Consider the following 16,871-nt stretch of genomic DNA (forward strand, 5'->3'; position numbering starts at 1 on the left):
AGCTGGGGAGGCAGCAAGGGCTTGATCAGCAGGAGGCAGCAAGCTCCGCCCCAGGATCGATGACCACCTGGGGGGACACAGACCGTCCTGCCCCCCAGGTTGTGGTCCATGGCATCAAAATAAGGGCAGGGCTCTGGGTCTGCCCCTGGTTGGGAGCTGCCCCTTGTGGCCCTGTCATACACCTGCTGTGGCTCCTTTATTTTCATGAGAACCTGTTCCTGGGTCCGCATGTGGCCTTTTGGAGGCCAGGCTGGCAGCCATCTGCCTGTAGACGGTTGCGTTCCTCTGTTTAGTGCGGAGATCATGGACATTGGAGGCATCCCCCAAACCTGAACTAGGTCCCTGGTCTCCGCACTGGACCAGGCAGGCGCCTGCCTTTTCCAGCCCCTGGCAGGCTCCTGGGAGCTGATAGACTGGTCTTGGGGAGCCCCCTATTTCAAAATAAGTATCTACACAGCACTTATTTCGAAATAGCAATTTCAAAATTGGCGCTATTCCTCGTGGAATGAGGTTTACCAATTTCGAAATAAGCCCTCCGCTATTTTGATTTAATTTCAAAATAGCGGTTTGGCTGTGTAGACTCTGGTAAAGTTATTTCAAAGTAACGGCTGTTATTTAGAAATAATTTTGCTGTGTAGACATATCCTGAAGCACAATTCTTGTATATCCCAAAATGTTGAAGCTATGATGTAGGTAGCCCTAACACTGGCCATATAACAGAGGGAAATCCTTGTTCCCTCATACACCTCTACGCAGCTGCATAAGGACAAGGAACAATCTTATCTATAAAAATTAGGAGGGTGTTAACATCTACCCTCACACTTCATTTTGACATACAAAAATCATTTTTAATAGATTTTGCAAAAACAAAACAAATGTAGTGGTGCTAGATGATGTGACTTTATAAAACAAAACCTTACCGGTTGTAGGGACCACTGTTATCCTGTACCCCTCTATTGCATCAGGTGGTCTTGTCCATGACATTCGAACAGTATGTTCATCTATAATTGCAAAATTCAAGTCTGATGGTGGATTAACTGCAAAAGATTTACATCAGGGAAATGTTTACTAAATTGAACAAGGTACCATCATCTTAATAAATAAAATAAAAATGTTGAGCAAAGCTTACTAAGATTGTCTTTGCATAAATTTGTTTCCAACAAATATAAAGATATGTGTTGGAAAAAAGGGTAAAATAAAAGCTGACGAAATATGACAAAACATCAAAGAGCATACACATTACAAAGGACAGCACAGAATATTTGTTTCTTGAGTTGCCAAGTCATTCAAGAATGGCCAGCAAAATCAAGCACAATAGAAAACACATCTGGATACATGTACAATGAGTTCACAGATAATAACCACATATGCAAACATGTCACATAACAATTAAGGATTTTTGTACATGCTGGGTGCAGATCGTACAAGCATGCTAAATCACAACCTGCTTACAACACCATGAGATCATTTAGAAAATCAATACAGTACTCTTTTTAAATGGTCTCTGCATACTCATATTTCTTACCAATTATATTTTACTAAATCTGAAAACTTGGCAGAGATAAAGAAAAATGTATATTTTATACTACAGAGAAAGTTTGAGCATTTTAATGTTTAGTCAAACAATTTTATTATGTTCAATATGTAAGTATACATATAAAATGTATATCAAGAATACTATATCCATGTATTACATTATTCCAAAGTACTGAGAGCTTAACCCCTCTGTTCCTAGGAGCCACTAATCTGGCATATTTTGCAAATGGTTGCAAAGAATTCAGGAATGAAGGGGTTAATATATAGTAATGGTTTTAAGGAATTTGCAGTAATATCTGAACTGATACAACGATTCTCCATGTTTACGCCAGATTGCTGTACAATTTCCAAAGTGTAAATCATCATTATCATGTTCCCTTTGCAGCAGGTGTACCCATACTTGAAGTAGCATTTTAACGTAAAATGCCAGTATGGTTCTTTACAACACATTGGTTAATTATGAAAAGACAACATCAAGGCATATTTGTAGACATTTATTTACAGAATTTATAGAAAACAGTGAAGAGGGCACCAGTGATTGGAACAAAGGACTGCAAATAAAAACTCATAGGAGCTGGTGACAAAAGTAATTGAACAGTATAGAAAGAAACAGTTTACATACGCTATTTTGCAGCATCATGCATATGGACATGAAATGTCAATTTATTTTAGCTTCCCACAATAGACAAAAGCCTCCATGTACAGGGTTCATTACACAAAGACGTTTCATAAAATATTTTATAATGATATTCCCTTTTTAACATTGTCATGCTCAGTCATGCAGTCTTTTACTGACTCACTGTCAGTGCATGGTAGGTATACTATAGATTACTATTTAAACAAGTCTACAAAGTAAGATAAGATTCAGCCATACTTTCCATAAATACTTGACACTATTTTGCAAGCATTCTTTATTAGTCAGACTTTGTCTGTTCCCTGGAAGATCTCCATTATAGATTAAATAAGGATTTTTTTTGTTTTGTTATGGTAAATACGTTTCAATGAAAAAAGCAACTTTGAGCCATAAATCATAGAATTTAAACTGCTGCTAGGTCTTTATACAATCATAACAAAATTATAATAATGAAGTAGACAGTCTTCATATAGCTATTTACTGTCACTTCCAACCATAGGATAATATGGCTTTGTAATATTGATATAATAGATATACTAGTACTGGAATAAATGTTATTTTTCCTATTATCCATACACAGGCAGTGAGATTAGACTATTAATCTGCATGCATTCATCATTCTATTTACTGTAATCACACTGCTAGAGACAGCAAAGTAGTTATTTAGTATCAAAATCATGCAACAGATGTTAATAGTAAAATACATTTGCATATTAAGAATATCATTATAAAATATTGATTCAGTAGCAATGGCTCAGGACAAATTTAATGCAAAGGCAGAGACAACTGACCTGAGCATGCTTCAAAAGAAAAAAAAATCAGTACATGGAAAAAATAGCTCCACCAACCTTGAAAGCAAATTGACCTGATGCAGCAGAGACCTTAGGCTGTAACTGCTGAAGAACAGCAGCAGCCCAACTTGTTGATATCCAAATGACCGGATTCCTGATAAACTGAAAAACTGACTGTGGGGAAAAGTCTTTAACATTTTAAAGGATTTTAATCCATTTTATGAAAACTCAGAAGTGGTACTTGGCAATTAAAAATGTACAGTACAATCAATAATTAACTATGGTAAATGCCATCCACATATGAAAGCTAAACAAACCCAAATGCTACTCCCCCTAAAGTCAACAGGAATTTTACCTAAGACATGCAGGATTTGGCCTCCAGCCATTAGCATTTCTATTGAATTAATACCATTCAAGGTAAAGAAAAGCTCTTAGACTCCATGCCTGAAAATGGATCCAACCCACTTTTACCCAGATCCCCATGGACTTCCTTGGGGTTCTACACAAATCAAGGATTAATCCACATGGAACTTATTGCAGGCTCCGGGCCTAACTGTGGGCATATGATTGAGAACAGGGTCAAATGAAGCATAATAAAAGATTTTTTAGGTAAAAATCTCATTATATTAATAAAAAATAAATGAGACAACTGCTATTTTTATTATTGTTGTTATTGCTGTTATTGCTCACAATGGTGAAATCATGTACTTGTGTTTTATGGGCTCAATCCTATAGTACTTTTATAGACAAAATGTCCACTGAATGCAATAGGAGCTTTGTCTATGCAGGGCTTCCAGAAATGGGCTTTAAGGCCCTGACCCTGCAAAGACCCATGTATGCATAAAACTATACTCATATGAGTTGCTCTCATCAAGATTTCTCATGCAAATTAAGTTACATCTGTGCATCAGTCTCTGCAAAACTGGGCACTCACTGCCTGATTCTGTCAAAGTCAATGGCAATGCCCCCACTGATTTCAGAGGTACGGGATCAAGACCTTAGTGTATGGTAATACCATCAGATTCCAGCAAATATGGGAATGGAAAATAATAAGATATATCTGCCTACTAACCCAAAAACTAATAATAATTGATAAGATAATACATTTGATGAGAGAAAAAATGTATTGTTTGCTTAGTGCTAATGATACAGCAGTCATTTAAAACAATATAAATGTCTATAAATCATGGAATGCCAGCTGGTAGCCACAGACTGGTCTCAATCTACCATACAATTCACAATTTCCACATGAACTGAGGGAAATGAGAAGGTTCCAGTGAAATAAACAAACAACTTGCAATGAACCATTTTTAGAAGCCAGTACTGCATGTATTCATATATGTTTCAGACACTTCCAGAACTATTGTAAGGTAAATTTCTTTATTATATAACCTATATATCCAAAAAGAAAAAATGCATGTTCAGTCATGATATATATAAGTCATGACACTACTTATATTGTATAATTCAGAATATTTTCTAAAGGCTAAAAATAGAGGTATCCCAGAATGCCTGTCTTTATGGCTGTCCTCAGCGTTTTGTGATATCTACTGCCCTAACGGCATGCACCGTTCCCCTTTCAAGGCTCCAAGAAATATGTGACAGCTGAGTGAGCTGTTTCCTTTGGGGAACAAACCAAAAACAAATCATAGGAATTTCCTGTTCTGGTGCTGCAGGGGGAAGAGTAGAGAGATTTCTGTGCTGCTTTGACATTCCTGAGCATGGACAGTTCACAATGCTACAAGAGAATCCCAGGAAGCACAGTGATCAGCTCTGACTTTACACAACATTACATTGTGGGATGCTTACCCACATTGCTTTGCTCTGTCGACAAGGGAGCTAGTAATGTGGCCATGAAATGTTGACAACGGGAGGCAGAAAAATTGGTTTGACTGGTTTTCACTTTTGGTGACTTTTCCATGTCAACAGCACTTTTGTCGCCAAACCTTCCCAGTGTAGACATAGTTGTATTTAATAAAATAAAGCTACTGCCTAGTAAAGCATAACTTCTCAATCTCATTAGATATACAGTGTTGCTTACAACACCATAAGGTTGCCATTTGTGTTTCATTTTTTCTAAATTATAATGTTTCTTACATTTTGAGTAAAAATGTAATTTATGTGAAGTATACTTTGTTAATATTTCACATTTTAATATAATTTTAATACACAAACCTCTCTGTGTGATTTTATATGTGTGTGTGCGCATGTATGCATAGGCTTCAAATAATTAGATTTGTATCAGTAAATGTTGATAAATATCAATTTTACTGTACACACATAAAATGATGAAAAATATTTTCATTGATCATCTAAATTTACAGATAAAGAAAGAAGAATATTGTTTTAGGACATACTAGAGTTGGATTTAAGGATATTCACTTTGTATATTTTTACATGTGATTCTGATAATGTGTGTTTTAATTATTGTAAAGCTTTAACTTTATCAATCTCAATATCTACTGTCATTAAATAATTACTGTCTAACCCTTTCTATTTCCTGAGTTTCCAAAATTTTTGAAATTCTGCCAAGTCTGTATGTACACACACACACACATATGTATGTGTGTTGGTGTGTGTGTAGACTTGCCAGAATTTAAATAGAAAGAGAGAGAGAGAAAGAGAGAGAGAGAGAGAAACTTTGCTACAATGAGAAAAATAAGGAGTTACAGTCACCTTTAATATTTAAATTGTACTATCAATGTTAGCACTCAGTGGTTTTGTAAGATGGTCACATATTCATTAGTAATTTGTGTGAGATCATCAACTCACTTTTCAGAAGACAAGCAATAGCCATCAAATGGTAACAAGCCATTAAAAGGGATGCCACAGCCAATCTGATCCAAATCTGAATGGATGACATAGAGCTGAAAGGCATCATATGTCCTTGCTTATCATCATTCATTCTTTTCTCTCTTTATTAAATGTATACTCCATTACATAGGAAACTTCCTTAGCACCTTAACTGCAATGACTTCATTTTTCACTTTCCATATTGCACTCCCTAGAAATATGTTTTCCTACAGACATTCCTTTTCCCCCCAGGCCTCTCAACTACCCAAAGGCAGAGTTTTTTCTGGAATTTAAATCTAGTTAGCCATATTCTGAAATACTGAAGTGTCACAATCTTCAAATGTTTAATAGAGCCAATAATATAATGAATTATTCATTAAGATAGGGAGGGATTTTAATGACACAAAGGGGATCCTGAATGTCAATGACAGTTGGGTGACTAACTCCCTTTTGAATCTCTCCACTGTATCAAAAATTTAATATAATACATAATCTATGACATCAAACAAGGCCGTACACTGAGCCTGTAACTAAAAGGCTTATACCTTAAAGTATTTTGCGCATCCATGGATATTTCTTTCTAAATTACATTGATTTGCTCTTATTCTTCAGGTTTCCAAGTGAAGAAAAAAATAACGTGAAGGGGTAAAAAATTAGTTTGTTGTCATAAGATACTGATGTAAAGTACTACACAATATCATAAATGCTAAACTAGAGAAGTAGGACAACAACATTAGGTAGTGAATGACATCTAACATAATAAACCAGAAATCAAAGCAGAGAGTAGAAAACACTAACACATCAGAAAAGAAAGCTAAATGGATGTTAAATAGATTTTTACTATAGGTAGAACAGAGAATCATAAAATTCAGAACTTGGAAAATCCAACTGCCCACTTACTAAGGATGAATGAATAGCTTTCCCAATGAAGAGTCATCAACTTCTAAGAAATTTATTTTTAAAATATTATGTTTCAAGCCCTTTTGGTACTAAGGATGAAGTTTAATAAGGAGAAATGCAAAGAACTACACTTAGAAAAGAACCATCAGTTTCACACATACTGAATGGGAAATGACTGTCTAGGAAGAAGTACTACAGAAAAGGATTTGGGAATCACAGTGGACCACAAAATAAATATGAGTCAACCGTGTGATACTGTTGCCAAAAAAAAGCAAGCGTCATTCTGGGATGCATTAACAGGAATGTTGTAAGACACAAGAAGTAATTCTTTCGCTCTACTCTGCACTAATTAGGCCTCAATTGGAGTATTGTGTCCAGTTCTGGTAACCAGGAAAGATGTGCAGAAATTAGAGAGGATCCAGAGAAGAGCGACAAAAATTATTAAAGGTAAAGAAAACATGACCTACAAGGAAAGACTGAAAGAACTAAAGAACTGGGTTTGTTTAGTTTGGTAAAGAGAAGACTGAGAGGGGACATGATAACAGCTTTCAAATACCTAAAAGAGTGTCACAAGGAAAAGGGAGAAAAATGATTCTCCTTAACCTCTGATGATAAGACAAAAGGCAAAGGGCTTAAATTGCAGTAAGGGAGGTTTAGGTTGGACATTAGGAAAAACTTCCTAACTGTCAAGGCGGATAAGGACAGGAATAAATTGCCAAGGGAGGTTGTGGAATCTCCATCATTGGAGATATTTAAGAATAGGATACACAAACATCCATCAGGAATGACCTCGATCAGGGATGAGTAATACTTTTTGATGGGGGGAGGGCACTCCAAGATTTTGGAAAGTGATTGAGGGACACACTCTTCCATGATATTAATGGAGGAGATGTGGGGTCTGCAATGGACGATGGGTGATGAAGACAGCTTGGCGTAAAGGATTGAAGTGCAGGAGGGAGACTGGAGTCTGGGAGGGCGTTTGGGTGAAGGAGGGAGTTGTGACCTTGGTCAGGAGACTGGAGTGCAGGGGTTTGGGATGTGACCTAGGCTTGAAGGGGATTGTGATCTGAGGCAGGAAATTGGGGTGCCAGATCTGGGAGAGGGCATAGGTGCAAGAGGGGAACAGAGTGTTTCGGTATTTTGAGTGTGGGGGCAGGAAGAGGCTGGGGTGCCAGAGGCAGGCTCTGGCCAGGAGACTTACCAGCAAACAGCCAAACCACCTTGCCAGCCTGCAGAGCTAAGGCTTGCAGAGCTTAAAATGTTTCCCAGCCCGCCACATTGCTTGCCTAGCCTGGTCCTTCAGTGAGTAAATGAGCTGGGGAGAAGGGATGTGGTTCTTCTTGGCTGCCTCTTATTCCAACAAACAGCTTCCATTGGCCAGTTTCTTGACTGTGCTAGGGACAGGGCAGCTCCTGAAATTTCTTCCCTCACCTCCTCTCCCCTCCAGTTTTAAAATGGAAACGGAGCCTTGCAGCAAACGGGAGCCTGCCTGGGGCTCCCCACTGCCTCTGTGAGCCAGATTCAGTGGGTTGGTGGGCTGCATCAAGACCACGGGCCATAGTTTGCCCAGGCTTGACCTAGATGGTACTTGATCTTGCCATGAAGGCAGAGGACTGGACTTGATAACCTCTTGAGGCCCCTTCCCATTCTAGTATTCTATGATTCTCTAAGATAAATTCCCAAAAGTGATTATAAAGAACTGTAGTGCTGCCATCTTCCTAAATCTGCAGCCCACTCCAGTGACTTCGCTAATACTCGTAGCTTTACTGCAGCCGAGTGTTGCTGTTATTCAGAACTACTATATGAGTAGACATGAAATGGATAAGAATGGGTCTACTTCACTGTGCAGAGGCTTAGGGTACTATCAGAAGCAGCAGATAAACACTGAAGCTATTCACTGGGAAGGAAAAAAAGACTTAAAAACAGAGGCAGGAGGCAGAATAGCAAAAACTCTCAACCTTTCCCCTTTCAATGCCAACTTGCCTTTCTTCCTCTGCTTTTAACAGGTGCCGCATACTCCTAAGGGAGACAAAGCTTGAAACTGTAGCACAGGTGGAACTTTTGCTATCTACAGAATCCATAACAGTAGCAGTAATTAACAGAAAGGAAGAAAAAAGGAAGAGAAAGGAACCTTCCGGTAGCCAAAGAAGTATCAACTGCGTATCTGTACTAACCTAATGGATATGGTCAGGAACTGAAGCAAAAAAATCTATGGCACTGGCTCAGGGTAGAAGCCAAAAACTGGGACCTGTCCCATCCAGAATAGGACTAGTCAATAGGATGTGGAGGTTGAAGGAGTCATACCAAAGGAAGAAATGTGTATATGACAGCTACAGGTCAGCAGATAGATTAAATGATGACATGTCAGCAAAACCAAGACAAACAGGATCCAATAAATTCTTCAAGAGATTATGCAAAATTAAGGCACAAAGTTATAATAATGTAGGAGGACAACTGAGAATGTACAGATGAAAAATACTGAAAAAGGCCTGGTCAACTATATTAACTATATGCGCAGACAACTATATGCTCAAACAATCCACTCAAACCCCTTTTCTTGCTGGGGTATATCCTGATGTGATCCTAAGTTTTTGCATTCCTTTACAGTACCTCCAGCTCCCACTACACTTCTTACTCCTAAAATTCTCAACATTTTTTTAATTTTTCTGACTTTGCAGAAGTCCTTATCTAATTTTTCTCACAGTGACAAAAGTTTGTCCTGTTTATTTTAATGTATGTTTTAACATTTCAAGAACTCCCAAGCTATGACAAAGTTTGCCCTTCCTTAAAGAGAACACACACAAACAGATTTGCTTCCTATTGATAATGTTTCCAGATAGAAACTACAGCAAAGAAAAGAAAACAGAATGTGTGTGGTACGAGCAAGGACATGAGCAAAAGTATTTCAGGAATTGGTCACTGCTAATGGAACAAGCATATGCAAAAAAACAGTAGGTGTGCCACTAATATTTAGTTACATCTTATTTAATAAAAATCTCTGAATACAGAGTAAAGTTTGGCTTTGCAGAATGTTGAGTGCCTCATGAATTGTATTGAGACATTCTGTTCCATCCAGGAGCCACTCAGCACCATACAGGATAAGGCCCCAGGTCCTTTTTTGCCTAATGGGGCTTGAAATTAGAATTATATCAACTTTGATGAAAGCATGCATCTAGTTTCTCTATAACTAAATACTTCTGAACTACACACACACACACACACACACACACACACACACACACACAAATAGAACATTTGGTAACTTTTAGCAGCAACGCTCTGTCAGTCACAATAGTTATCCCTATACTTATTTGGTCAGGGGCCAACTTAGACACACTGACTCGTAACAGATAGCATCTTATGCCAGAAATGACAGCACTGAAATCAACAAAGCTATCTATGCAGTAGGGCACTATTCAACACAAGTAAAGATGATAGATCTTGCCTTTTTGTAAAATCCTATATAAGTTTTAAATATATATGTCTTCTCCCTACACCAGTTCTATATTCTTTCTCCTTTCTCTTGCACAGTGCTCCTGCACTCCACATGCAAAACCTGAAATAATTTTAAATTACCTTTGTTGGTTCCTCAGCCAACAATAGTATGGGTGGAAGCCAGGATCACATTCATTTTCAGAGGAACCAGATGTTGGTAAAATGGTCATATTTTTCAGCAAGCTGGTCTGCTTTGTGCCTATCTGAACAACAAGAGCAAGTGCCCAGCCAAATTCACAGCCATGAAAAACATGTCACAGACTATGAAATCTGGATTTGCACATGGAATCTGTATAGTATAAAATAAGTGTACATAAAAGACTAGATTTCACGGGGGAGACCAGCGTTTCTCAAATTGGGGATTGACACTCAAAAAACGGTTGTGAAGGATGTTGTAAGGTTACTGTAGTGGACTTAAAGTGTTGCCACACTTACTTCTACACTACCTTCAGAGTTGGGAGGCCAAAGAGTGGCAGCTGCTAGCCAGGTGCCCAGCTCTGAAGGCAGCACCCACCAGCAACAGCAAAGAAGTAAGGGTAGCAATGCCATACTATGCCTCCCTTTAGGGGAGCCAACAACTTTGCTGGGGCCCTAGGCAAGGTGAGGGGTCAGGGTCTCAGGCGAAAAGGACAGAAAGGGCCAGCCAGCCCTCAGTGCTGCGCAGACTGTGACATGCCCTCCCTATCCTGCCCAGCCCCCAAAGGCTACGTCTACACTGCAGAGTTTTTGCACAAGAAGTTTTTTGCGAAAGAGTTATTGCGAAAACATTTTTTGCACAAAAGCACAGCCACACCTCAAAGCGCATCACTTTTGCAATGCGCTTTTGCACAAGAGAGCGTCCACGCTGCATGGACACTCTTATGCAAGAAAGTTCTGATGGCCATTCACAGAATGGCCATCAGAGCACCTGTGCTTTTTCAGAGAGGCTCTTTTTGCGCAAGAAACCCCTGCGGAGTGTCCACACATGCCTTTTTGCGCAAGAGCTATAGTGCAGAAAGGAGTTATGCCTCATAAGAGGTATACCTACAGTGCAAAAAGCCCTCTGTTCTGTCGACTGAGTGCAGATTTTCTTGCGCAAAACCTTGTAGTGTAGACCAAACTGTCCCGGAGTGCACGGCGCAGCGCTCTGACAGCGATTTAATGGACCCGGTGCACTTAACACACACTCCCCCCGCCTGCCCCCACAGGCCTGCCTCCCTTACTTCTGTGCTGCTGCATTCACAGTTGGGTCACGATTCCAACAGTTACAACATTGTGAAATTTCAAATTTAAATATCTGAAATTGCGAAATTCGAGTGTTAAAACCTAATGACCATGACATTGATCAAAATGGACCCTGCTGCTACTGGAGAGCAAATTACACTAGGGTTTCAATCAGGCTGGGGGGGGGGGGCTTATTATTTATTTTTTGTTATTAGCAATGGGACAAAGCCCCAGAGTTCAGATACAGAAAGGAGCTTTGTAACCTGTGTTTAGATCTATGGCTGTGATTCGGAACAGCCCTGAGCTCAGTATAGAGCTGCCAACCCTCCAGGCTTGGCCTGTAATCTCTTGGATTGGCACTGATCTCCTAGTGACTACTGAAAGCAATCTGGGAGATTTAAAAAGGATATTTTTAAGAAAATGACATTAAGTCATGTTTGGGGGGGAAATCTGCTGGAATAGCTTCAGTCAGAGTTGGCAACTCTAGCTCCATACCTGGGATCTGAACATTTCCAAAAGTTTGGAGGATAGTTTGGGTTCAGACTCTTACCCAGATAGGGTCTGTGGCCTGAGCGCCAGGTATGGCAGATCAGGGGAGTTAGTTTGAGTCGGCTGTCCTTGGTGGTAGCATTCCACGGAACAATTAACAAGCAACCACCAGCTCACCAGGCACATAAAGACCGTCCCCCTCCTACTTTGGCCAGCAGCGAGGCTAATGCTCCCTGCGTGACAGGGTCATTTTGAACGGCACTGATTGGGTAGCGCTGCCCAGGCTGAGGTGGGGGCTCCCCTCCTTTCTTCATTCCTTCTGCTGGAAGCAGGAGAAGCCTTGGGCCGCTTGGGACCGGCCTCGCCTGCGAGATGTGGCCCAGGGCCCAAGCCCCGGGTGGGAAAAACGGCGCCATAGCCTCCTTCCCCCGGCACGTGGCCGCCCTACCGGGAGAGCAGGGCCCTGCCGCTAGGCCCGGGCGGCTGCCCCTCTTGGGCCCTGCGCGGGGACCCGGGCTCCGTGCCCAACCCGGGGGGCAGCGGGAATCCCAGCGAGCCGCGTGGGTTGTCCCCGAGGGGTCTCGGGCCTGTCCCGGGCTTTGCAGAGCGTGCCGGGGGCAGCCTTGCAGCAGCTGGAGGAGGCAGGAGTCCGGGGCCCCCAGGCGTTCGGCTGAGCCCAGCAGCTGGCTGGAAGCCGCGCCCGGTGGAGGGGGGAGCGGCGCACGGAGGTGTCCCTGCTCGGAGCGGAGGACGCTGGGCTTCCCCCTCCCTCGGGGGCTGCCGGAGACAGCAGGCAGCGAATGCCCTTCCCAGCCCCGACCGGGCTCCTTTGTGGCTCGTGGGGAAGAGCCGCTCGCGCTCGCGACACACAGACGCGGAGAGCCACGCGCTGTTGGAGTCGTTTATTGGCAAGAGCTTCTGAGACAATTCTGACTTACAAAGCAGAGTAAGTACCAGGCAGGAGGGCGTGTGCCAGCGCTCCGGGGCTCCTCCGCTTTAATCGGAGCTTTCGTGTTTGCACAGGAGCCTTCTTCCTGAGCCTTGTGCACTCAGCCTGGGGGGCAGGGCGAGCACAGCGGCACTCCCAGCCTAGCCCTGGCTTTCCCAAGGCTGCAGGGCAGTCAGTGTGGACAGCACACCAGAGAGAGAGACAGAGAAAGGGAGATGATTGCTAACTGAAACTAACAAAACACAGAGGAGCTGGACCAGAGTGACAAGGAAGAAGAGGTGTTTCTCTGAAGGAGAGAGAGGAGAGTAAGTGGAGTAATTGCACGGAGACTGAAGAGCGAGAAAGTTTGGAGGGAAGGGGTGTTTGTTTTAATTCTGCACCATCACTGCAAGGAACCTGGGAGGGAATGATTTACCTTCCGCCTCTATCGAATACAGGAGGAGAGCTGCGCATAGCGCAACAATTGCTGAAGACAGCCTGATCTTCATTTCTGCCCTTTGGGATCACAACAACATGAATGGATCTGTGGTGATTAAAAAGAGAGAGAAAGGAGAAGCACGGATTAGGGGAAGTGGGAACATAAAAAGAGCAATGTGTTCCCTAACCTCCTTATCCCCAGCTCCCACCCTCGGAACCAGGTTACAGCCGCTAGACTTGGAAGCCATCCAAAATTGACATATTTGCATTACGAGCTTGAGAGTCTAGCCTCACAATAATGTGCCTTTTGTTACTGAGCCCTTCTAATCATGGTAATCAGACAAACGCTCAGTCTTGGTATTAAATTCGAATTCATTTGAGCAGGAGAAGTGGCGAAAAGATTCCTGCTCCTATATATGCAAAACCCAGATTGAGCTCCGTGACTTCATCCTTTAGGGTGATGATGGTTAATTCAGTCTTTTTTTTCCCCTCGAAGCAACTAAATGTCTCTTTCAGCTGGAGATTTTACTCGGCTCCTGTTTCATAACTGCTGAAGCACTTAGTTAACAGTATTTTAATGGTCTCAAGATAGTTTGGAAATTGTAATGAAACTTTTTTGTTCTGCCTACAAATATGTAAGTCTTGAAGGTCTGAAATGTATGTAACACACAAGAGAAACCCGACACGACCGCCTAAACCCTGATGTTTTCACATCTGATAATTCATTTACACAGTCGGCAGGGAAATAGCTTTACAATGTGCTTGAGAGAAGACAAGAAAAAGAGCCATGCCATTGCTGCAGATAGACGCATATATGGGAATTAGAAAGATTTTAGTCATCCCTAATTACAAGCAGCTGTACATGTATAACCGTGTTTGCTCAGAGCTACATGCTTAGGGCTAGAACTAACCGTCACTACTAAAGCCAAAAAAACACACACGAGTGAATAGGAGTTGAATATTAACTGAAATGTTAGGCCCTTATTCTCCCTGCGGGGAACTACACACCACACAGAAATGTATATAAATGGAGGGGTTATGTGTGTTTGTTACGAACAAATGCTTCAGAAACCAGACTAAGTTCACATGAGAAAGAAAGCCATAAGCAATTAAGCAATGGTGCCAGGAGCAAAATTAAAGGAAGAAAAAGCATAAATCATTAGGCTGATAGCCCATAGGAAGAGCTCGGAGGAAAAATAGTTCTGTGCTACTTAGAGAACCAAAGACAAGACATTTCGTTCGTATAAGATGCTGGCAAGATTCAACACTACCCTTCCCAGCTACTGGCACTGAACTTAAAAGTATTCCATGTTGCCACCCATTAAATTGCTTTTCTTAATTGCTTGACACGGCAAAAAAATTACTTGGAACTGGGAAAAAGTAGAGAACGAAAGCCAGGTTTAGAATCCAACTCCCATATGTGGAACTAGGCATAATCATGCCTAAAATCTGAGTTCTCTGCACTGACCTAAGACTGATTAAAGTACGGTACATTGATAACTTCAAAAGCATTCCACTGGGCGGCGTGGGGAAGGACAGTTCTTGCAGCACATCCGCTAACGAGCATTTGGTAAAGGTCTTAAAAGCCTTTAAAGTAAACGTTAAAAGGGCTTTTGTCCGAGAAGTTTTGTCTGGGCTTAGAGTGCCATCTTTTGAGCAGGAGAAAAACCGAACCATTTCAGCCAGATCTCTAAGAGCATGTGCTTTGCTGCCGCTGCCAGACTGGCATTCCTGTTAGGTTTTTCCCTAAAAAATAATAATTATTATTATTTTTTGCCAGAACTTTTATTTGATTACCTAGCAACACTTCATTCAACTTTCTGCTTTCAAACATAAAAGCCTTGACCCGCCTTTACGTGACGGAGGAATGCTTCTCTCGCTTTCTGTGCTGAAATAGAAGCAGAGCGTCTCTGAACCGAATGCTTAGTTTTGATCTCTGACCATAATTTCAACAGCTGCCTCGCACCGATATCAGTCTGATCTCAACCTTAGACCAACTCCCCTCTCAGACTAGCAACAAGTCATTCCAAGCCAGTGCAACCAGCACCTTTTGTCACTTTCACACACAAATAGCTCTCAAACCGTTCAAGACTGAAAACAAGGAGACGCTATTTATAAGGCGCCGCACATGCGAAAGGAGAGCGCGAGTTCCGCCAGATGAAAGCATCTCTAACAGGTCGTTAATACGGTCATCAAAGCTACCCAGACCAGCCTTTTTAGTACCTTGAACCGATCTGATTTCAACCCGCTTTACAATTAGAAGCTAGTTTCGTGTTAGATGCAACCACCAGCGAGGCTGTCCAACCTCTTTTTAAATGGGCAGCTGTCTAGCTAAAGTACGTAGATCTCAGCGCTGCACCTCCAATGCACCATTTAATGCGATTTGCTACAAAATCTTCACTGTTCTGTACAGCTCACCCAAACAGCGAATATCGTGTGTTCCGTGCGGGAAAACCAGGAACATTTTGCCACGGCTTCCCACGGGCTAAAGGAAGCCGCAGCTCCGCCGCAGAACCGGCTTCAATTCGCTACCAGTGATAGGTGTTTCCTCTTGCAGAGGCATTCGCAACTCCGGTAACCACAGGCGAGAAGGCTCCGCGGTCCGTCAGTCATCGATCGCCTCCTCGCCCGGTCCCTCTGACTTCAATTTCATTTCTAAGCCCGACTCCTAGGCTGTAAAACACGCACACACCACACAGACACACCAAAAGCTCCCGTTCTAAGTCCCTCTTAGGTCCTGTGCCATTAGCTGTCAGTGCATCAATCCGACGCGCGCGCGTGTGAACGGCACGGAAAGGCAACAGGAACCCGAAGAGAGGAGGGAAGGGGATTCCCTCTCCTCTGCGCGCACAGACCTTTTAGTGGCCGCTGCCTGGTAGCGAGGTCGGTGGTGGGGCCAGCTCCTGCGGCGGCGCCTGCAGCCCCAGCGGTAGGACCTGGAGAAAGGAGGAAGGGAGGAGGAGAGAGAGGAGCTCCGGGGCACCTTGTGCAAGTAGCCGGAGCGCAGGAGGAGGAGCAGAAGCAGTGGCAATGACCGAGAGCGGAGGAGACGCCTGCTTGCTGTAGCTCCCGACGTGAGGGGTGCGCCAGGGAAGACTTGCCTTCTCCGAGTGGGACGAACCTCTCCCCAATCTGCTCCTTAAGAGAGGGCTGTTCCCAACTCGCAATTTACTCTCGTAAGCGGTTACGAAACGGCAGGGAAGGTGGACTGCTGCCACCGGATGATATATGCGCGCCTCTCTCCTCCAGCAAGAAAGGGGAGCTACTGCTGGAAACTTGCGCATACTTCGCAACATTCCTAAGGCATGAGCAGGGCGAGCGCCGCGCAGCAGTGCCCTGGCGGGGGAAGGGGCAAGGGCCAGCGTGCCAAGGCCAGACGGATCTCTGTCTCCTCCGCTTGGGAGCCAAGCTGCAGCCGGATCAGGTTTCCCTGGCGGAGGCAAAGACGATTTTTCAAACTGGGGAACAATGAGAAGGGACCAAAAAAGAAAAAAAAACCAAATAACCTTAATGGAACCGTGTTAGGTGGGGGGGGGGACCCCGCTTCTGAGCGGCCGGAGGGAGGAGGGCCAGATTGAAATATGATAGAAGGTTTCCAGTAACCAACTGTCTGTCTATTTCAAGTGTGTCCTTTTCCCCCTTTTTAAAAGATACTGTCAGAGAT

General features: G+C 42.7%; 1 protein-coding gene across 1 annotated transcript in view; it reads right to left on the reverse strand.

Moving 5' to 3' along the window:
- The window catches only part of COL12A1 (collagen type XII alpha 1 chain), a 154,305-nt gene extending 137,686 nt beyond the window's left edge, over positions 1 to 16,619 (reverse strand). Inside the window, 3 exon segments of the mRNA XM_089777144.1 lie at positions 921 to 1,037; positions 13,206 to 13,313; positions 16,191 to 16,619. Coding sequence (XP_089633270.1) covers positions 921 to 1,037; positions 13,206 to 13,278 — 190 coding nt within the window. The 5' untranslated portion in view covers positions 13,279 to 13,313; positions 16,191 to 16,619.
- Between the last annotated feature and the right edge of the window lie 252 nt (positions 16,620 to 16,871).

This window comes from Pelodiscus sinensis, chromosome 3 (assembly GCF_052426305.1).
Source record: "Pelodiscus sinensis isolate ZL-2025 chromosome 3, ASM5242630v1, whole genome shotgun sequence".
Lineage (NCBI taxonomy): Eukaryota > Metazoa > Chordata > Testudines > Trionychidae > Pelodiscus > Pelodiscus sinensis.